This window comes from Caretta caretta, chromosome 5, assembly GCF_965140235.1.
Source record: "Caretta caretta isolate rCarCar2 chromosome 5, rCarCar1.hap1, whole genome shotgun sequence".
NCBI lineage: Eukaryota > Metazoa > Chordata > Testudines > Cheloniidae > Caretta > Caretta caretta.
This window is the reverse complement of record NC_134210.1, coordinates 133,470,410-133,493,803: the sequence shown is the minus strand read 5'-3', so window position 1 is coordinate 133,493,803 and position 23,394 is coordinate 133,470,410. Positions and strand designations below refer to the sequence as shown.

General features: G+C 48.3%; 1 protein-coding gene across 3 annotated transcripts in view; it reads left to right on the top strand.

Annotated features, from left to right (window-relative positions):
- The first annotated feature begins 674 nt into the window (after positions 1-674).
- The window catches only part of ABCA1 (ATP binding cassette subfamily A member 1), a 132,619-nt gene continuing 109,899 nt past the window's right edge, over positions 675-23,394 (top strand). For all 3 annotated transcript variants that reach the window (XM_048851107.2, XM_048851106.2, XM_048851105.2), the window contains exons 1-2: positions 675-819; positions 19,353-19,486. In XM_048851107.2, coding sequence (XP_048707064.1) covers positions 19,421-19,486 — 66 coding nt within the window. In that variant the 5' untranslated portion in view covers positions 675-819; positions 19,353-19,420. The remainder of the gene's footprint in view (positions 820-19,352; positions 19,487-23,394) is intronic.

The following is a 23,394-nucleotide window of genomic DNA, read 5'->3' as shown; positions in this document are numbered from 1 at the left end:
AGAGGGCCCCGCCGCTCAGCTCCCACCCCCGCCCCCATGCCTCCCGCCTGCCGCCCACAGCAGGCCCTGGGGGGAGAGGGGGCGGGAAGGGTGTGCTTGGGGGAGGGGGGGAAGGTGGTGGGAAGAGGCAAGGCGGGGGTGTGGCTGGGGCAGGAGGGGGGGTGGGTCCCTGGGGGAAGGAGTGGCGTGGGGGCGGCGCCCTGGGCAGAGTGGGGGTTGAGCACCCCCAGGGAAATCAGGAAGTCGGTGCCGGGGGCTGGGCCCCCAGAGGTTGCAATGCCCGGAGCAGGGCGGCGAGCCCAGCTGGCCCCCGGGCACAGGAGCCATCAGGGGACCCTTTGAAACCCTCTGGCGAGTGGGGTGGAGAACCCCTGATAACCAGGGGGACTCCCCACTGCCGGCCAGCTACTCGGGGCAGGCTAGGAGGCCACGCACGCGCGGGCGGGGTGACCGGCCGCTCGCCCGGTAGCGCCGCTGCAGCGGCAGCTGGTGGCTCGAGCCCCCCGAGGGTGCCCAGCTGCGCTGGAGGCGGCGCGGCCGGGGCCCGCCGGTGGCGCGCATCGCCCTTTTAAGAGGCGGGCCGGGTCTCCACGTGCCGCGCGTGAGTGACGGCCCGACATAAACAGCCGCAGGCGGGAGCCGCGTTTGACCGACAATAACCTCGCGGCGCGGCGGGGGCCCGCTATAAAAGGAGCCGCGGGTTCGAGTCCCCGGCTTCGCAGCAGCAGCGAGCGGGCCAGCGGCGGGTCGGGGCGGCCGCGCAGCTCAGCGCTCGGGGCAGGGGGCTCCGCGCAGCCGGGAGACCACAGCGACAGCCAGGTAGGGCTCGGCTGGCGCTTGCCGCCCTGGGGGCGATTCCTGGAGAGACGGGGTGGGGGGGTCTCCGGGCTGCGCTGCGCCGGGAGCGGCGCCTCTCGAGCTCTGTTTGCGGGGTCGCCTCTCTCTGCTCCCCCCGCTCCTTCTGGGGCAGCCCCCGTCTCCCCTTGGCCCCACGGGACACGGGGCTTGCCCCTTCCCCCGGCTCTCTCCCTCGCCCGTGTCTTTCCAGCCGTTTGCTCGCTTCTGCTCCCTGAAACGCAGTGCCCCGGCTGGGCATCGCGCCCGCGCTAGCCCCGGCTCGCCCGCTCGAGCCCCGGCTCGCCGCGCCGGCCCGGGACCTCCGGGGGGGGGACCCGGGCCCATCCGCTCGCGCTGACCGCGAGTAACCCCGGGCCTGCCAGCGCCGCTTCCTCCGCGACCTAACCCGGGGCGGCCGCATCCTGGCCGGGCTGCCCAGGCGGCTCTCGCCGGGAGACCGGCCCCTCGCCCGGAAGGGAGACACGGGGCTCTTGCAGGCGAGCGTCCCGCCCCGAGGCAGCGCGGTTCTGTGCGAGAAGAAAGACGGAGGGGCTCCCGCGAAAGAGAGGGGGGGAAATGGAGACACAGCCTGGAGCGGGGGCGCAGCGCCCTTGCGCCTTCCCCGGGTTCCCCGGCCCGCCCGCCCGCCCGCCGGGCGCAGCGCCCCTGCGCCTTCCCCGGGTTCCCCGGCCCGCCCGCCCGCCCGCCGGGCGCAGCGCCCCTGCGCCTTCCCCGGGTTCCCCGGCCCGCCCGCCCGCCGGGCGCAGCGCCCCTGCGCCTTCCCCGGGTTCCCCGGCCCGCCCGCCCGCCGGGCGCAGCGCCCCTGCGCCTTCCCCGGGTTCCCCGGCCCGCCCGCCCGCCCGCCGGGCGCAGCGCCCCTGCGCCTTCCCCGGGTTCCCCGGCCCGCCCGCCCGCCCGCCGGGCGCAGCGCCCCTGCGCCTTCCCCGGGTTCCCCGGCCCGCCCGCCCGCCCGCCGGGCGCAGCGCCCCTGCGCCTTCCCCGGGTTCCCCGGCCCGCCCGCCCGCCCGCCGGGCGCAGCGCCCCTGCGCCTTCCCCGGGTTCCCCGGCCCGCCCGCCCGCCCGCCGGGCGCAGCGCCCCTGCGCCTTCCCCGGGTTCCCCGGCCCGCCCGCCCGCCCGCCGGGCGCAGCGCCCCTGCGCCTTCCCCGGGTTCCCCGGCCCGCCCGCCCGCCCGCCGGGCGCAGCGCCCCTGCGCCTTCCCCGGGTTCCCCGGCCCGCCCGCCCGCCCGCCGGGCGCAGCGCCCCTGCGCCTTCCCCGGGTTCCCCGGCCCGCCCGCCCGCCCGCCGGGCGCAGCGCCCCTGCGCCTTCCCCGGGTTCCCCGGCCCGCCCGCCCGCCCGCCGGGCGCAGCGCCCCTGCGCCTTCCCCGGGTTCCCCGGCCCGCCCGCCCGCCCGCCGGGCGCAGCGCCCCTGCGCCTTCCCCGGGTTCCCCGGCCCGCCCGCCCGCCCGCCGGGCGCAGCGCCCCTGCGCCTTCCCCGGGTTCCCCGGCCCGCCCGCCCGCCCGCCGGGCGCAGCGCCCCTGCGCCTTCCCCGGGTTCCCCGGCCCGCCCGCCCGCCCGCCGGGCGCAGCGCCCCTGCGCCTTCCCCGGGTTCCCCGGCCCGCCCGCCCGCCCGCCGGGCGCAGCGCCCCTGCGCCTTCCCCGGGTTCCCCGGCCCGCCCGCCCGCCCGCCGGGCGCAGCGCCCCTGCGCCTTCCCCGGGTTCCCCGGCCCGCCCGCCCGCCCGCCGGGCGCAGCGCCCCTGCGCCGGAGCGTGTCTGTGCAGAATAGCAAGGAGTGCTTGGGACGAGGGGCGGGCTTTCTAGTCTTCTGGACAGCGTCGTTCACTTTCTTTAGGTGTTCTTGTGGGGTACATAGTTCATGCTCCCTGCATTTATTCCTCCACTGTGATATGTGAAAGCCGGATGGGTCAGAATCTGATCTCCGCTACAGCAATGTCAATCCATTAAAGTCAGTGGAGTTACTCCAGGTGCATACAAGATCAAAATCTGTCCCAGGACTACTTTGTGAGCGCCGGAAACTTTAAGGGAGTGTTACATCCTTTGTTTCTATGTTATAGCTGATTACCCTAAATTGGTACACTATAACCTGTTATCAGCCTCTTATAAACACTGATGTTTGGTTTTCCATGGAGTGTAATTTTTTTTTTAAAAAAGTGTCAAAATAAAGCAACAAGATTCAAGTTGCAACTTGAAAACCACTGATATTTTTTTCACCAAAAATTCCTTTTGGTTCTAGTACAGATAATGCATAAAAATGCAAATGAACATTTCCAAATTCTTGTTTGTTTTCGATGATCTTAAAAACATAAATAAAAAATTAAAGACACAAAATATAGTTTTAACCTAAATACAAAATGTGTTAACCTCAGGGAAACATTTAGGGCGGATTCTCAGGTGGGGTGAATCAGGTAAGCCAGTGTGTGCTTAAGTGCTTTATTGAACTGGGGCCTAAATGGAAACTGAGCTTTCTTGAAAATCTGGCCACATTAATAAAATACTAAAACCCAAACAGCACAGCATACACTGTACAGCAGTGGATCCTATGTACAACCCAACACTTTTCACAGTAGAAAACAGACGTGCTTTAATTTTCATGATGTTTCATTAACAACTGGCACAGGGTTGGAACTTCACTCCTAAATGAGGAGTTAGGCACAAAGGGCATGACTGATCAAACTCCATGTAACTTCATTGACATCGACTGTGTTATTTTTGATTTATCTTGGTGTGAGTGAGAGCAGAATCAGTCCTAATCTTTTACTTTACCTCCAGATTTTCTTACTTTTTGTGGTGATGCTAGGGACCAAATTTTCTCTTGGTGTAAATCGGCAGAGCTTCATCGACTTCTGCGGAGCTCTGCCAGCTTACATCAGCTGAGAATTTGACACTGGAACTTGCATTTTATTGTAATCTATTTTTGTGTGTAGATACCCAGCATGTATGTAGTAGCAGAATGTTAAGAATATACATTAGATATGTATTATTGATCCTGCAAAAGAGAGCAATAATATTAAAAATACATTCCAGACTTTAGCCATACTTCTGAACTTCAGTCGACTTTTCTTGGTCACACAGTAAGTCCTCTGAAAATGCAGGACATTAAAAGAATGTTAATGTCACCATGTCCCGGTTATTGATGGAATATGTTCATAGACTTTTTCTCTGTTCTGTTATGGGTAGGCTTTAAAAAGGCTAATTCTACCTTTTTTTAAAGCATTTGTCATTGGACGAAGACCTGTGATCTTGTCCCAAGGACTGAGGCAGGGTAGGATGGAAAACTGTTGATGCAGTTTTTCTGACAAAACGGCCTAACATTATGGACTGATAAAGAACACTCAGAGCACTTTATTCTTCTGAGCAGTGGATTAAAGATTACAATAGGAATGAACATCAGAGCCTGTAGTTTAAACAGGATAAATATCCACATTCAAGCTGACTTCTTATGCCCGTTAGTTATTTTCTGTGGGAGTGCTGCTTAGAAGAATGCTAGCTAAATCCAATAAAGGACCATTTTGCATTCTGTTAACTTCATTAGGGAACAGTTGGCATTAGACAGGAAAAAAGAAGAGTAGTTCCAAGACTGTACCAGTTTGGGCTAGACTGAAAGGTATATTCTTTGGGAAAAAGCAAACAAAGCCCGGGCCTCTGACCAGAGTCCAGAGAGCATTTCAAAGGAAATCTGGTTTTCTTGTCTAACTGAGACACCAAGTTAGTGGTGCCCTAGAAAAGATTTGTAAGTGACCAAAAGTTATTACCCTCAGATGATCATTTGTCCCAGGTGAAATAACTTGTGGAGTATCACCCCAAAAACCTCTCACTAAATTTTGTACTAATTAACAATCCTGGCAGTTTATCTTGTATTTAAACTATAAGGTTTTGGGGGCAGGAACTGTCTTACTGTGTGTATGTATAACCCACACACTTCTTGGTTGTGGTGTTCTGTCCCCTCTATTGGCACTGAGATCACTAAGAGAGAGGATGAGTCTGCTCTACAGCTTTAGCTGGGGGTGGAGGGTTACATGGCTCTGGGCTCTGCCCCTCTCTGCAAGCAGCACCCCCACAGCTCTCCTGGCCAATGGGAGCTGCAGGGGCAGTGCATGGAGGGAGAGCCCTACTGCCAGAGTCGGGCTGGCCACTTCCAGGAGTGGTGTGGGGCCAGGGTAGGCAGGGAGCCTGCCTTAGCGGCAGCCACGTTCTACCACCGGAGATTGCAATTGACTTGTTGGTGAGCACTGATTTAGAGAGATTGAGTCTGCTTTACAGCCTTCACTAACAGCCAGTTGGCTTTTAGTTTATGCAGTAGAGGCTCATGCACTAAGTTCCAGAGGTCCCAGGTTCAATCCCACCCGCTGATATGTGCAGTGCCTAGCATGATGGGGAGCTCAATTAGGGCTTCTGGCTGTCACAATACAAATAATATTAAAGTTAAGGGCTGACAATATGCCAGACACACATGAGAGCGCAGTGTTTCTCAGAATTGGGAGAGCTGCATATCTCAGTGGGGGGAGGAGGGGTGTATCTCCTTGAGGACAGCGGTTGGGGAGATCTTTGTGTCCATGTCTTCTTGCTGAGTTTAAGGCCCAAGTTCTCCAAAAGGAACTCTGCTCTTGCAGGTACTTTCTGTGCCTGCACAAAGCTGCATCTGTATCTGTGGATGCAAATATTAATAAACTGCTTGCATGGAATTTTCCAAAGCTCTCAGCCTTGGCCTAGCTCTGCTGTCACTGAAGTCAAGAGTTTCACCCGGTTGATTTCAGTGGGAGCAGAGTTAGGCCCAAACTCCACCCCTACCTACCATTTGTTGTGGGAGCAGTAGCTTCGGCCCATCTGTTTGTGGGGGCACAAACTAAGGCCTGATTGTCAACCAGCTTCCACGTGGCCTTCAACAGGTAGCTCTAAAAGGTCAAAGTGACCACTAACAGAACTGACCTTGTCCTGTAATTACATAACTCTGCCTTTTTAACCTAAAAAAGAAGTGTCTCAAAACTGTTTCTTTGCAAGAAAAATGTTTCCCTTCCTGTTGACCAATTGTCTTCCTTTTTAAATACAATGTGTTTTTAATTATTATTTGCCCCATTAAACTGTGTTGGCAATTCTTGCTGTCTAGGGGTTTTTTCCATTGACTTCAGTGGAGTCAGGGTTTTACCTTTAATCCCTGTTTGTTTACAGGGGATGGACACCACCTCCTCTTCTCTTGATGTCTTCCCATTCCCTCAGACTATCTCTTACTGTCCCTGAAGCCTTCCCCCCCCTTTCATTTCCTGTCCTCTTTGTTCTTTTTCCAGAGCCTCCATCCCAGGTTCATGTCATCATTTCACTAGTGCTACATTCTAGATCCTTCTCCTCAATCCCAGTCACACATGGTACAGTCTGGATTTATTGCAGTACCCAGACACGCATAGGCCAGATCCTCAGCAGTTACAGACCAGGTTAGCTCCTTTGACTTCATTGGAGCGTTGCCAACTCAATCAACTAAGGATATCTTGCTCTCAGTATTTAAAATGGACGGAGCCTATTTTTCTGTTAAAACAAAGTCTCCTTCTTAACTTGTAAATGCTTGACCATTATGTGTATTTTCATTTTTGAAGCCAGTTCTTCGTCTCTTTCTTTCTCCTCAATCTGGTAGTTTATACTGGTATTCTGTGCTGGGTTTCCCTCCCTTTTGAACCTCACAGTCCTTCTGCATAGGCACAGAATTGTGTAGTTCAAAAAGAAAGCAATATTGAAGCAACATTGTTTTTAATTGACCAAACTTGGACTTTTCACCTCTCTATATATTTTGTGTGTGAAAATAAAACCCTAAACTCCAAAAATTGAAGTGTGTATTAGAAAAACAAGGTTATATCATGTATTCTGTATAAGAGGAATTTTATGTATTGTAAGTAAAACAAATTGTCCTGAGCCAGTGTTTAGTCTTTAAAGTTAATGGAGAAAATTCTGCTCTTTTCTGAATCTGAATCCTTCCTGAGCCATGGGATGTAGCTTAGGGCTTGAACAAAACTCCGCCATCCATGTCTATCCTGGGCTACTTTTAGTAGGCCCTCTGTTAAGTCCCATAAGTTTTCCCTGTCTGGGTCTTGTTTGATGGAGGGATTCTTTCTGTTGGAGCCTTTTGCATGTTCCTCCAGCTGCCCAATGGCACACCTGTTATGGCAGATGTTCTTAGTGCCCTGTTGGGCCATGTGATGACTGTTGTATTTGTCTACACTTTTTTTCTCATAATGAAGTCAATACCAGTGCCAGACGATAGAGGTGAGAGAATACATGGTTGTTTATGCCAGTGTCTCTTGAACTGTTCGCTCAAGCCGGATGCAGTTTACTTCAACTGTGTGAGCTGCACCTTGATAGAAAGCCTGGATGAGAACTGGTTTTGTTGGCATACCACTGCACTTCAGGATGTTCCAGAGTGAACTGTAATGTTGAATGCTTTCTTGACATCTGTGAAGTTTATGATAAGTGGCTTTTTGCCATTGGATGCTCTTTTCCAAGATCATTCTTAAGAGGGAAATCTGGTTGATACGGGATCTTCTGGGTCAATCTAGTCTGCTCTTCCCTCTAGTTTTGTCTCAGCCACTTCCCCTATCCTGCTTAAGAGGATACTGCAAGGAGAAAGGCATGTAGCCCCTTGCCACTTACAGTCCCTTAGGTCACCAGGCTTTGCTATTGTGACACTGATGCCACTTTTCCATTGCTCTGGAACCATTTCTTGGTCTCTTGGTGAGTTCAGTGATTCTTATCCATGGTGACACCCATGCTCATGGACTGACTTAAATGGAATTGTGTGGTTTGCTTAAGAGCAGAATTTATCCCCACAAATGTAACTGACAAATTATTGGTAGTGTTGGTGAATCCCAAAAACACCACTAAAGAATTCCCTCTTCACCAAAAACGATGTGTTTGCCGCTAGTTACTGCAGTTGACCTAGGATAGTTTGTGGCATATTGGTCCCAGAGAGCAAAGCCCAAAACAAAAATGACTGATGTTTGAACTTCAGTGGGTGAAGCCTGCACCTAATACTGCAGTCTGAATGTGCACCATCAGTTGCAGAAGTCGATTTTTATCAGGATTGTGCAATTTTTGTGGATGATACATTGGCTCTTTTAGAACAGAGTTACTGTGAGATCAAGGCTGAGCAGAGCCAAAGTTCTTCAATTCTGGTGTCAGTAGGATGTGTACTACTCTTTTCAGATCCTGCTACAGAGACCAGCACATTCATTGGCAGTAAAAAGAGATTTTCAGCTAATATGGGCTCTGGATCTTTGGCACTGACTGATTAATTGACTATCTTATTTGATTTTGTCTCTTGGCAGATTGGAACCTTGCTTTCCCTATGTTTACCTGGCACAGAGAATAAACTAGATTTTGGCCTTTTAGTTTAGGACAGCCAGGGACTTTAGTTTATAATAAGAGAGCTTCAATATCTCAGCCAGTTTGTCTTTCTAGTGGCTTTCGGAATGTGCATGATAGGTTAACAAATTTCATTTGGGGTGTAATATTTTAAGTTCAATGATGTCTGCAAGTGCAACTCCTTCGATCCCATTGGAGCTGCATTTGTTTTCACTAGTGGAGTGAAGTATCCGGGAAAAGATTTGGCATTGGCTGAAGGGTGGAACTACCACCAAAGAACATGGATTGTGGCGTCAGAGGTTTGTGGATGATGCAGATGGGGAAAACCAAGCGGGAGAGGAGCAGTGGTGGACTGATGTGCAGATAGCAACTGAAACAAGAAAATGGTACTTAAAGAGAAAGGAATGAACCTGTTGAGTGCTAGTGAAAGCAAATACAAAGAAGCAAAGTGAGCTGCCAACAGGTAGTGAAGAAGGCCCAAGAGAACGTCCTAGATTTCCTGTACGCTGAGTGTGTAAACTACCCACAGCTGACTTGCAAAAAGATCTGTATCGCTGCAAAAATGAGGCAAACAAATGGAGGATGGTATTGTAAACATGTGTAAATGATGAATAAGTGAAGGAAAGGTGGAAACAATCCTTTGATAGTCTTTTTTAAATGAGGCAAATCGTTGGCAGAGTTGCCAACATGTGATCCTAGTGTGGTGCCTGAGCCTGACCTAATGGAGGAATAGGTGAGACCTGCAGTCCAGATAATAAAGCCTAGTAAGGCAGAGAGCTGTGATGCTGGATCTGGTGAAAGCCTTGGGCAAGAGAGGCACAAAATGGATGAACAGAGTGGTTAAAGCCATATGGCGAGACAAGAAAATTCCCAAAGATTGGCACAAGTCTATCCTGATGCCTGTATACAAAAAAGGAAGCATGAATGACTGGAAACTATTGAGGGACAGAGGTACTGGCACATGGGGTAAAGCTACTGAATATACCTTGGATGTCAGGACTAGGAGGGTGGTGGAACCTCTCCTTGAACAAGAACAGTTGGGTTTTAGGAAAAAATGAGGAATCACAGATCCCTTGTTTGTAATTCGGCACATGAGAGAGAAGTGTCTAAGTACCACCAGGACTGTATTTGGGATTCTACAGACCTAGAAAAGGCATATGATACAGTGGACAGGAGAATGCTTACACCAGTGCTGAGGAAATATGGAGTATCTGAGGATTTAATAATGTCAGTGACTGCTCTATAAGGATTACCTAAGAGTATGCTGAGCATGTTTTGGAACTAAAGTCCCTTTGAAGGGGAAGTCAGATGGCACCAGGGGTCAGCCCTCAACCCACCGATGTGCCATGTCAGCAGGAAGATCCCAAAAGGAAAAGGTGAGAAACTGCTATATAGCAATAAGGGCATCCTCAAAAGAAGAGCTGGAGGTACTAGTAACCCAGTGGTTAGGGCTGCCAACTTTCTAATCGCACAAAACCGAACACCCTAGCCCTGCCCCTTCCTTGAGTCCCTGCCCCCTGCTCACTACATTCCCCCTCCCCTCGTGGCCCTTACTCACTTTCACTGGGCATATGTATCCTGAAGGGATCCTATTTAAAGTGATATGGGCATCAAGCCAAGGAGTTTTGTTTAGACCAGAGAGACTGAATCACTGTGAACTGAGATTATTTAAGTAACTTCTTATTTTGTCACTGTGCTTCCAGTTGTAAACTTCCCAACTGGTAAGAGTTGGGGATAAAGAAAATTACCATACACACTGCAGGTGAGCACAAAGCTTTATCTTTCCTTTTTTAGTAGTCTACAGCCAATTTCAAGCTGCTTTCATTTATTTAGATGGCAGGCAAATCACTTTAGTCTTGGTTAAAACATGAATTTGTTTTTATTAAGTGTTAGAGAACAAGACTTGGATCTGTTTATTAACACACGTAGGGCCAGATTGTTAGCTGACATGAAATGATGTAAACTAGCTGAGGATCTTGCCCATAACTATCAACTAAGAGTAATTATTGTGTGATTAAATGCTTCCCTATTGTCTGCTGAGTCAGCAGTTCCCTGGTTGCGCTGCAAAAAGGAGAGCTGCAAATATAAACCAGTGATTTCAGCTGGAGAGGAGCTCTTGCAGACTGAAGTTTTAAGGCTGTATAGGAAATGGGGGATGGGTTTGCCTAATTGGAAACCCTGAGTGATATAGAAGCTAGTGTTTGGGAATTCTGAAAGAGCTGTTTTCCAGTGACTCTAGGGTTCAGTTGATAGCAGTCCTGTGCTGCAGCTAGAGGGTTGTAGGTTCACAGCTCTTATCTACAGCTTTCAGAGGGGCAGCTGTGTTAGTCTGTATCAGCAAAAACAATGAGGAGTCCTTGTGGCACCTTAGAGACTAACACATCTATTTGGGCATAAGCTTTTGTGGGCTAAAAACCCACTTCATCAGATGCATGGAGTGGAAAATACCATAGGAAGATGCATACAACAGTACATGAAAAGATGGGAGTTGCCTTCCCAGTGGGAGGGTGGAGGCCAGTTCTAAGGAGATAATTCAATTAAAGTGGGCTATTATCGATAGGACAAAAAATCACTTTGTAGTGGTAATCAGGGTGGCTCATTTCAAACAGTTCACAAGAAGGTGTGAGTAACAGAAGGGAGAAATTAGCATGGGGAAATTAGTTTTTAGTTTTCTGTAGTGACCCATCCACTCCCAGTCTTTACCTACATGCCTCCAGCTTTCATCCAGACCACACCACATGATCCATTGTCTATAGCCAAGCTCAAAGATACGACCGAATTTGCTCCAATCCCTCAAACACCTACAAGATCTCTATCAAGCATTCTTACAACTACAGTACCCGCCTGCTGAAGTGAAGAAACAGATTGACAGAGCCAGAAGAGTACCCAGAAGTCACCTATTTCAGGACAGGCCCAACAAAGAAAGTAACAGAATGTGGCTAGCCATCACCTACAGCCCCCAACTAAAACCTCTCCAGTGCATCAAGGATCTACAATCTATCCTGAAAGATGATCCCTCACTCTCAGATCTTGGGAGACAGGACAGCCCTCGCTTACAGACAGCCCCCCCAACCTGAAGCAAATACTCACCAGCAACTACACACCACACAACAAAAACACTAACCCAGGAACCTATCCTTGCAACAAAGCCCGTTGCCAACTCTGTCCACATCTATTCAAGGGACACCTTCATAGGACCTAACCACATCAGCCACACCATCACAGGCTTGTTCACCTGCACATCTACCAATGTGATATATGCCGCCATGTGCCAGCAATGCCCTTCTGCCATGTACATTGGCCAAACCAGACATTCTCTTTGCAAAAGAATAAATGGACACAAATCTGACATCAGGAATTACAACAGTCAAAAACCAGTAGGAGACCTCCCTGGTCACTCAATAACAGACTTAAAAGTGGCAATTCAACAAAAAACTTCAAAAACAGACTCCAATGAGAAACTGCAGAACTGGAATTAATTTGCAAACTGGACACCATCAAATTAGGCTTGAATAAAGACTGGAAGTGGATGGGTCACTACAAAAACTAAAAACTAATTTCCCCATGCTAATTTCCCCCTACTGTTAAAATATGTATCATCTTTCTACTGTATTTTCCACTCCATGCATCTGATGAAGTGGGTTTTAGCCCATAAAAGCTTATGCCCAGATAAATTTGTTAGTCTCTAAGGTGCCACAAGGACTCCTTGTTTTATCTACAGCTGATACTGTTATGCTACTTCAGCATGCTGCAGTGCTTTCTAGTACTTAGACCAGGAGACTGAGAACTGTGGGGGTCTATTGATTCTATTCCCAGCTCTGCATCTGGTTTAATGGGTGATCCTGGGTAAGTCACTTAACTTCTGTGTCTCTGTTTCCCATTTTGTAAAATAAGGCTAGTGATGCTTTAACAACTCTCTGTAACTTGACTCAAATTCATTAGAGGAAAGATGTTTTAAAAGCACCAAGTATCTTTTTTTATTGCCATCAAAGTACCTTTGTTTGACTGACTTGTCAAACCGGGTCCTGACTCCCCATCTCCACTGGCCCTCCAGGTGGAAATTGACAATTCTGTGGCACTTCTAGAGAAGAGTTTTGGAGAACCCCAGTGCCCAATCCAATTGACAGCTGCACACTTCAGAAAGTTGTTCTTCAAGAGTTTCCAAGTCTTTGTGTGAGCTGTTATTGAGCACATAATAGATACTACCATTCAGAGCTCTCTGTAGTCGTTGACCCAAAGAATTTTACAAACACCTTTGCTATGGAATTCATTACCATTTTAGCACCAATACAAATGAGAGCTTACCTTGTGTACACATGCTGTTAGCTGTCCTTTCTCACTTGACTTGAACAGAACTCAGCCTAAAGTTGTCTGCTTTAAGTCCACCGGTCCAATTAATGTTGGAGAGTTTACTGTAATTGTTAGTTTTAATATAAGCTTTTCTCCAGATTTCTGCACATTGCTATGTTACTTGTTGGAAGCTACCCTCTATATCCCATTGTACTGGGAGAAGCTGGAATTTGAAGTCTAATTTGAAGAGCTTGCAGGCAGATGGTTAAAGTTGAAGGCTGTGATTTAGGAGAGCTGCATATAGTTCCCAGGTCTCTGGCAGGTGCCTTATGTGACCTTGGAAAAGTCACTTAGGCCCAAATCCCCAGAAGTATTTAGGCACATAACTCCTCCTGGAGTCCATAGGAGTTAAACACTTTTGAGGCTTGAGGCCTTAATCTCTCTGTGCCTCGGTTCTCCATCTGCAAAATAGGGATAATAGCACTTTCTTTGGCTAGTTTATTCAGAGTGTTAACTCTTCGTGGCAGGGATGGTCTCTCTCTATTTATGTGTAGAGCACCTGGCCCACTGGGTGGGGAGCTCTAGCATTACCACAATACTACACGTAAGGGCTTTGCAAAGCTAATCATAGAATCGCAGGGTTAGAAGGGACCACAAGGGTCATCTGGTCTAACCCCCTGCCAAGATACAGGATTTGTTGTGATTATTTATCAAATCCAACCTGGAATTGCTTAAAGGAAAGTAAATAAGACATTTTATGCATTGAATCAGAATTTAAAGCCAGAAGGGACCATTAGTTCACTTAGTCCGGTATCTGACGGGCCATTAAATTTCACCCAATTACCCTTATGTTGAACCCAGTAACTTTTGTGTTTGGCTAAAGCATAACTTCCAGAAAGGCATCAGAGATGGAGACTCGACTGTTTCCCTTGGTAGCTTGTTCTAATGGTTAATCACTATCATGGTTAAATTCAAATTGGAAATAAGCCAGATAAAAATGTGTGCTTTGAGCTTTCAGCCATTGATTTCTTGTGCCTTTGTCTGCTAGATTGAAGAGCCCCTTAACCCTCAGTATCTTCTTCTCCCCAGGAGAAGGTACTTGTACATTGTAGTGAAGTCACTTCTCAATCTTCTTAATAAGCTAAACAGGCTGAGCTCTTTAAATCTCTCCCTGCAAGGCATTTTCTCCAGCTCTTGAATTGTTTTTATGGCTACTCTGGTTTGGTTTGATAAGATTAATTTTGCCGATGAAGCCAACCATTGATTTCAGTGGGCTCTGCGTTTGATCCTCCCTGCTCATGCAAGAGGCTGAATAGATAACTCAGGCGGCTGTCATCAGGGACAGCACTGGGAGTGGCAGTGCAAACCCACGCTGTCCAGCCAGCATGCTTCAAACTTGTCCTGGTGTAACCATGTCAGTCTCCATGGCCCCTCAGTCCTTGGCCTCTGGAGAGCTGCCAGCTGTAGTGGTTATGGTTGTGGATTCTTGCCCGCTAACCACTGGACTGAGGCCCCTGAAGTTATTTAACATGGGCCACTGAACTCCCATCAGCTGGTAACAGCTGTTGGTCACAGCTGTCTGTAGGTTAAAGGCTCGGTAGCCCATTATCAATATTCTGAAACATCTGGGTCCCCTGGGATTTGATTAGTTTGCTGTTTCCTGTCTAAATAGTGATTTATTTTCTAGAGGAAAGGTCTTTCCCTGTCCTAGAGCAAACAGCTGCACTGTTTGCAGATAGATCTTTTGAAGGCTGTTGTATGTTTGCTGAGTACAGACACCAGGAATGGAAGGGGGAGGGAAGAGAGGCGGGGTGGATTCTCTGCCACTGCAGCTTTTTTCTGTTTAAATTCTAAATCTGTAAAATGCAGCTTTCTCTTCGGACTGGGTCCGGTGTTGGGGACTCCTGTCCGACTGGCTTAGAGGCACTTTGGAACACTCTGATTCAGAGCAGTGCAGGAGTGTTGTGCCAGTAATAAAGGGTGAAGTGAAGCACACCTTTTGCTGTCAATGCGCCTGCAGCTCTTATGGCACAGATGGTCCATTGTGATAGTTTATTGCTAAAATTAATGATTTCCGCTGCACTGCTGGATCATCCCTCAGATGGCATGTGCAGATGGGGGGCCTCTGCTCTGAAATCTCTCCTGTCCCTCTGTAGGGTTGGAGAGCCACTCAACAGACAGAGGTATAGGGAACAAACTGGGGAAAGGGCATGGATAACAGTGAAAGGGTAACAGCTGGCATCAGGCTGCATTTTCTTATATGCAGTTCCTACTCTTCTATTCAGGCAATAGAACTTTCCCTATGGAGAGTTAAGGCATAAAGGGAGCCCTGACCATACAGTTGCATTAGACCTGTGCTAAATAAGCATCTGAGAGGGGCCATATAGCCCTGAGCCAGAGCAGAGGCATTTGACAGACTGCTCTGGGCCCATGCAGATTGTCTGAGATCCATTGGTTCTGTCGGCTGCACTGTGACAGATTTGGCAATTTCCTGCAATATTCTTTGGAGACCTTTTGAGTTATTAAGCTACAAAAAGATGGGGTTGTGCATAACTGCAGGAGGGGTATTTGCATTCACTGTCCCTTAGCCATTCCCCAGGCAAACCACTTTTTTTGGTTCCAAAAGTCCATTCTCATCTGGCACTTCAAGAGTGATTTCTCTATAAAGAAATCAGCTGAGCTGCCCTGTCAGGGTTCTGTTTCTTAATCTGAAACAGTTATGAACTTGTAACCACAGAGAGAACCCTGTTGTGAGTTTGGAAGACTTGACACCAGATCTTCCAAACTCATAACAGGTACCAGAGTCCGAGGCTGAAGTTAGGGTGATCTCCGATAAGCTTTTTAGCATGCGTGTAGGATTTTTATAGTTTTTAATGTATTTTTCTCAAATGCTTTCATCTTAAGAATAAGCATGCTTGCTTGTTAGAAAGGGCTGTGTAGTAACTTATAACTGTGGGCCATTGAACTGTTCATAGAGTCTGGAGGGAAAGCAACATGCAGACACTAGTTTAGGCACGATGCCTTGCTGCAAATATCCGTGTAGGCAGGGAGCTGGGCAGCCTGGAAACGTGGGTCTCTACCCAAGAGTTAGTGATGAATGAGGAGCTGGGAGCCTACGGTATCCTGGGCAGGCCACAGAGGGAGAAAACAAGTGCAGTTGCCTGGAGCTGTGACATGAAACACTCACAAATTTGGTGATTGGGGGGGTTAACACCCCCACACCCAATGGATTGATCTGGGGGATGCTGTGAGGGGGAAACTTACAAATTTCTCTCACCTGGCTCCCTCCTGTGGATTTTTTTCAGTGCATGTGGATGATATTCAGCCAATTGCTGGTAGGGCAGACTGCACCCTGTACAGACAAGTGGCCAGAGAGCTGTCTTCTCATCCTCCCCTCAGCTAGGTATCAGAATAGTGATGTGCACAGCCGAACCCATGGAGTTGTGTATGAGCTTTGGCAGAGTATTCTCTGCCAAATTATTCACATAAAATCAATACACACTCTATTCTTTGAGGATAGAGAATAACCTCCCGCACCACAGTTGGTTCTGGATTAAGAGTCTTGTTGTTGTGTTTTCCTGTGATCAAATGCAAAGGGGCCTCCTGACCATTAGATCTGCTCTTGCTTGTTCTTTAGCAGAGACCTTAGATTGTTCTCAGCCCTCCCTTGTATCTGCTAATATGACTGGGCTCTGTGCAGAGACTGCTCTGCATAGAAATAACACTGCTCCAGAGTGCAGTCACAGCCCAGTTCCATGCTCCAAGTAGCAATCAGTTCTTATTTGAATTCTGGTAGGACCTAAAGGCTCCAACTGCAATTATGCTAGGTGCCGTACAGCCACTTAGTAAGAGACAGTGTCTGTCCTGACGGTTTTACAATCCTAAATAGGCAAGACAACCAAAGGAAGAATTATTATCCTGATGCCTCATTGAGGGAACTGAAAGAAGTGACTTGCCCAAGGACGTCCAGGGAGCTTGTGACAGAGCTGGCAGTTGAGCTCATGTCTCTAAAGTGGGTATGAAAATGAAGGTTATGCAGATACATCACACAGTCTTTTCTGCTGGCCTGTTCCTGTTGATTCTTGCGTGTGGGAATAGCTGGATTACTTGCAATAGTAAGCTCTATGCATTGTGGTGAGGTGTATGTAGGACAGCGGTGCCCAATAAAGCTCACTCCGGACAGCACCATCTGCCACAGTAAAGGGACTTCTTGCTGTCTTGTTGGAGAATATGGGATATATTAAAAACAAATTATGCCATAGATTGAAAGGACCAAATTGTCTGTTGGTGTCAATGTGTGGCTATCCATTGACTTCAATAGGGTGGCCTCAGTTTACACCAAGAGAATTTAGCCTATAGTAGTGAATGCATAGAACAAAAGTTTACTTGCATGCCTCCACTTCTGCATTTAGTACTTCTAGGGTTCATGGTATGTACTAATGGCTCACAAAATGTTACTGGAAGGGGGAAGGCAAAGTCCCTGCTGAAACTGGCTGAACTCTGTTGTAGCATTGCACTTCTCCATTGCAAGTTGGCCTGGATTTTTACAGCTGTGCTGAAAACCCATCAGAATAGGTTAGGGTGGAAATGCTGATGGACTTTCAACTCTAGGTGACCTATTGGTGTCTGCTATAGCAAGGATCTTCCCATAGGTGGTGGTTTAATTCTTGTCCTTTGACCGCTGGAAAAACAAATGTCTGAAATATCTGAAGGAGGCTAAGGGGGGTCATTCTGAAGAGATTCTTACCCACTAGAATTTTCTGATGCATTAGTAGTGAATTTGGGGAGCTACCTAGATTATGTCACAAATGAATGAGCTCTGTCAGCCTCTCAAGTCAGTTAAAATCAGAGCCAGCTTTAGGCATGCACAGAAGTGTTTTGCCCAATCTCTGATGTCTGACAGATACTCAGGATGTCTCTGTACATAGTCATTGGATTAGTAGTTGTAGATGGCTGAGAGGTGGACGTGAACAGGTGTGTACAGTTTGGAATAACACATGTAGCACCCTCTAGTTTATCTGGGAAGTCCTGGCTTTGTCCATCCTATGGATTTTTGGCCCAAACGTCCCACTGTCCAGTTACACTCAGCTGATTGAATCTCTTGCTCCTAACAGGTTTCAGAGTAACGGCCGTGTTAGTCTGTATTCGCAAAAAGAAAAGGAGTACTTGTGGCACCTTAGAGACTAACCAATTTATTTGAGCATGAGCTTTCATGAGCTACAGCTCACTTCATCGGATGCAAGTGATCACTCTCCTTACAATGTGTATGATAAATCAAGTTGCTGCTGGAAATGGCCCAACTTGATTTATCATACACCTTGTAAGGAGAGTGATCACTTTAGATAAGCTATTACCAGCAGGAGAGTGGGGTGGGAGGAGGTATTTTTCCATGCTTTGTGTGTATATAAAAAACTTCTGCACTTTCCACGGTATGCATCTGATGAAGTGAGCTGTAGCTCACGAAAGCTTATGCTCAAATTGGTTAGTCTCTAAGGTGCCACAAGTGCTCGTTTTCTTATGAGAAAATGTCACCTTTCTCATCCTGGTTTTAATCTGGAGGTCACTGATGTGCAGCTTTGTGATAATGATGTTTAGTCTTCGACAACATTAAAAAGAACTGATTAGTCTGGACATTCATAGATTCAGATTTTTAAAGGCCAGATTATGATGATTTAGTCTGACCACCTGTATAACACAGGCCAGAGAATTTCACCCAAGTTTATGTTCATATCTTGTTGATGAATTTTGGGAATGCTTTCACTGCACTTTGCAAGCAGGAATGCAATTTAGAATCTCCGTGCTGAGGCACTGGTTTGTCAGGTGATTATCAAAGGCGTGTGTGTGTTCTACGTGTAAGTAATATCAAGCAGGGGTAGCTGTAGCTCAGTGTGTTTAAATAACCGGTTAAAGCTTTGATAGCCTAGAAAGTCCACCCTATTAACATATTGTACTAGTCAGAAATTGACAGCAAAATAAATACTAGGGATCTGATTGTTATCCTGCCCCTTGTGTAGTCACCTTACCCCAGTGCAAAGTGAGTGTGACATGCTACCAGGTCAGAATGCACCATGCTCACAATTGCTATATTGATTTGGGAGTATTTTACACTCAGTACTGCTGTAAATGGCTCTGCAAGGTGCAGAGCATTGGTTGATCAGACCTCTCGTGTTGAGGAAGATGCATCAGTGGCATCTTAGCAAGCATGTAACTAAACCTCTCTAGCAAGATTGGGAAGAGATGCTTTTCTACTCGCCCATTAAGTGTAGCTGCATTTGCTGTTGCCTATGCCCTGACATGCCTATTGTGTGCCATATGGAGAACTGTTTGACTGACCCAATGTTTCCCCCCACTATGGGCACTTCTGGTGCTGCCTTTTGCGAGCGATGCTGCTGACAGAGCCTGAAGCTTTTAAAATAGCTGCACTCCCATCCAAATGGCTGGTTTTTCACCATTATAAAAAAAAACATGTGGAGGGGAACACACAGCCATTTTACGAGATCTCTGTAGGGTTCAACCTGAAATGAGGTTCTCAAGCAGCTGTAAGTAACTAGAGCTTTGTCTCCTGGTTTTTTTTGCTTTCAGATTTGATGGGCAGGAAACAGGGGAATGGCCCTCCTGGGGATGGTGGGTTTAGTCTTGGAACCCTTAGGGAGGCGATGCTATGCGTCAAAGTCCGCACTCGTTTGCACCCATGGCTGTCTACAGGGTTGGGTGTGGGTAGGATGGAACAATCTGGCAGCAGCACTGGAGTCAGCACGGGTGTGGGAGTGTGAGAGTGTCATGTAAGTGTCATGCGGGAGATCAGAACGTGGGACTTGTTCGTTTGCTTTCTGTTTGTAACTTAGTGTTTCCTCTCCAGTGAATGCCCAGCCACAGTGGACCCTGCCACTGCTGCACCGGGGAGCTTCCGGGGCTTGCTGAAGGAAGATGGCTTTCTGGACACAGCTGGGATTGCTGCTATGGAAGAACTTCACATACAGGCGAAGACAGACAGTAAGTTTGAGCCATTGCCTAAGTTGCAGCCTCGTAACCCACCAGACTTAGAAGAGAGAGAGCAAGACACACTGGTCCAGGACGTAATCTTGTAAAAATGTCCATATTAATATGACAGTGATTTTTTTTAGGCCTCTGAAAGGACCCAATCCTGCAAGGTGTCGAGGTGACCTGGTCAGTGGGAACTGAGGGCGCTCAGCACCTTGTAGATTCGGAACCGAAGTCAGAAGAGTGTGAACTTGTGGGCCAGCATCCCGAGTACAACCATATCCAAGCCCACCCACTCGTGAGAAAAGACAGACCCCTGCAGCGCTCACCTCGGCTGAGCATTTGTGCAGTGACCACGGCATCGCTTGCGGTGGTGCTTCGCCTGCCGATCAGGCTGTATGTCAGGACTGAACCTGGGGCCTCTGGATCTAAAAGCATGAGCTTCAGCTGCGTGGCCAGGGAGGAAGTCCTGCTCCCATTAAAGTCCTTCACAAAACTTCCCTTGACTTCCGTGGGGCCAGGACTTCATCCCTCGTCTGTTAACTAGAGGCAGTAGCAGATCCATAGGTCTCCGTGTGGTCCCGTCACTGTGCGAGGAGCGGCGCACTTGGCCAGTGTCTGTTTGCAGTGCCGTTTTCAATACCACGAGTGCGAGATGTCTTAAGTGGCTGACATGGTGGCGCCGTGTGCACAGACCTGCCTTCGGGTAGGGTGGCACTGTAAGAATTCCAGGCAGCTGCTTAATCCGGTCAGGTGTGGGGCTTCAGGGTTCATCACGTCTTACTAGGGCCTGTCTTGCCTCAGCCTGTTGTGCAGCTCCAGTGGTTTCTAGAGCAAGAACTACCCTGCAGTGCCCTCCAGGGCTTTTGCCTGGGTGTCTCTGCCAGTGGGGATAGGAGAGCCCTTTCTTTGGAGCTGTGGTGCGCAGTACTGTCGTGGTGGATCTGACCTTGATGAAGTGTGAATTGCAAAGTCAGCATGAGATGCGTTCTGTAGACTGGGGGTGGAAAGTAGCCTGATAAGTTGTATGACCCTTGTAAATGTCAAGAAGTTGCCAAATGGCCAGGCCTGAATCTTATTAGAAATGCTGACTTATGAGAGAGAGGGGGCCAGTCATGTTCACTAGTGGAAATGGAAACTGTGTCCCTAAAGTGTCTGCTTCAATGTGTTGTAGAAGACCCAAGTGAGCTCCAACATAAGCAGGGGATAAATCCATGAAGGCCACGGGACTTCACTCATTTACTTCAGGACTGAGTTTATCCCATTCTACAGTACTTAAAACCAAACGAAGTGAGGTCAAGCGAACTTTAGCTTTTTCTGGCCGTCTCAGTGATGGCGAGAGTGCTGATGAAGCCAGGAAATTCTCTGTAGTCGAGATTCTCCCACTTCATGCATTCTGCATCGGCTCCAATCATACAGAACCTGCTCCTCTAGCCCATAAGTCCTCACCCTGCAGTTTAAAACAGGTGCCCAGCACATTTTGCTAGATTTTGAGGGGGATCCTTCCGTGGAGAAGGCTGAGAATACCTGCTCTAGGCCTTATGTGAACTGATTGAAGCAGAGCTACTCCTATACGTAGAGGGCTGCAGCATGGCCAATAGGGCTGTTCTCTCCATTCATCTCTAGCCCTGATCCTCCCTTGGTGTCAATTGACAGAGCTCCATGGATGTCAGTGGAGCTATGCTGGTTTGCACTAGCTGAGGAACTGACCCCTGTATCTCAAGCGTTGTTTATCCCCAGGCCTTCCGAGAGTCCTGCATTCTGAACAAAATAGAAGGTGGGTAAAGGAATTTAGTTTTAATCTATATTGACCAGGCAGAATATATCAGTTTATTGGGCAACCTGGACATAATTAGACCTCTGGAGATACCACAAAAACATAGTGATCAATATAGAAGATTAGTGAACCGTGTGACTGTCAATGAAAATGGCCTTCTGGCTCTTTCCTTGTGCTGTGTTCTTGGTTGTCTTAATTCATGTTTTTTGGTACCATCTGGATAGCTTCTGTGCTGTAGTTTTCCTGGCTACTAGCCCATTGGATAAGATACAGTGCTAATAATTTTTTTAATGAATGGTTAGTTAACGTGTAATGAAGGCCTCAGGCAGAGTAATTTTAGTGCCTTCTCTGGTGCCTGTCCTCAAGGCTTTTATCTTGCTAATGATCCAGCTGTGGGATCTGACTGGCAATACCAAGAGGGGAAGAATATTACGTGATAGAAACAAAAATGAGAGGAAAAGGATCCCCACTACACCATTTTCATGGCTAGCTTGGTAATTCTGTGTTAGAGGCTAGTGTAAATGAGCATAGGTGCATTTAAGTGACCTCTTCTCTGATTTACACCAGCCAAAGATCTGACCCAGAAAACCAGTGTGTGTGGACACAGATCAAATATCATTTTTACATCCCACAAGAACCCCTGTAATGAGCCAGCACCGCCTACGTTTCCTATCACAACTTCGCTTCCAAGTTGGAGTGAGTTTGAGCTGCATTGCAAAAGCTGGGTTCAAAGCTCAGCCTGACGTGTGCAACTCAAGTATAACTGTTGTGCTGTTGGAAGTTGTCCAGTATAAAGTATCCTGACTGCTCCCAGGGCAGGGGGAAGGAAAGGAAAACCAGGGGCAGGGGTCACAGTTGTGCAAAAACACACTGTTCTGATTCAACTTCCCTTATTCAGCACCTCCTCCTCTTGCTACTCTATTCCTTTGCAGATAGCTAGCTATCTAAGAATCAGACAGCTGTACGCAGGCCTATACACGCTGCAAGATCTCACTATCTAACTGTCCCCTCACATTGAGTTAGATCCTCTGCTGGTGTAAATCAGAGGAGCTACATTGTCCAACAATACTAAAACACCCACTGATTTCAATGGGAGCAGAGTTGGACTAATGCTGGGAGTGTGCATGGCAATGATGTGATCGTTCCCCTCTATTCAGCATTGGTGAGGCCTCATCTGGAGTACTGAGTCCAGTTTTGGGCCCCACACTTCAAAAAGGATGTGGAAAAATTGGAAAGTGTCCAGCGGAGGGCAACAAAAATGATTAGGGGACTGGAACACATGACTTCTGAGGAGAGGCTGAGGGAGCTGGGATTGTTTAGTCTGCAGAAGAGAAGAATGAGGGGGGATTTGATAGCTGCTTTCAACTACCTGAAAGGGGGTTCCAAAGAGGACGGTTCTAGACTATTCTCAGTGGTAGCAGAGGACAGGACAAGGAGTAATGGTCTCAAGTTGCAGTGGGGGAGGTTTAGATTGGATATTAGGAAATGCTATTTCACTAGGAGGGTGGTGAAGCACTGGAATGCGTTACCTAGGGAGGTGGTGGAATCTCCTTCCTTAGAAGTTTTTAAGGTCAGCCTTGACAAAGCCCTGGCTGGGATGATTTAGTTGGGGCTTGGCCCTGCTTTGAGCAGGGGGTTGGACTAGGTGACCTCCTGAGGTCCCTTCCAACCCTGATATTCTATGATTCTATCCTGGAAGGATTCTGGACTGGAGTTGGGGAAGTATATTTAGAAGTTTTCATTGCTGTCTGCATTCCACGGGTGGCAACATCATCTAGTAGTTATCATGGAGTCCTGGGTTCCAATCTAGACTTCCTGTGTGACCTTGTGCCTCTGTCTTCCCTTTACAAATATGGGTAAATAACCCCACCTTTACACGTGAACTATTGATGAAAAGTGATGTATGTAATTAGCAGGCGGGAAACCCACTGAGTTTTAGAAGCAAAAGGAGGATGTTCAGTTTTTTTAGTTGATTGATGAGGAATGGAACGGACCCAGCAACCAAAACCATCTTCTAAAACGCAAACGGAGACCAACTTATTTTTGATCTTACCTTTAGGGCTAGCATGTAGTGTGTAGGCAAGCTTTCTGAGCAGCAAAACTCAAGGGAGGAAGGAACTAGACAGGGACACAGACACTCTAG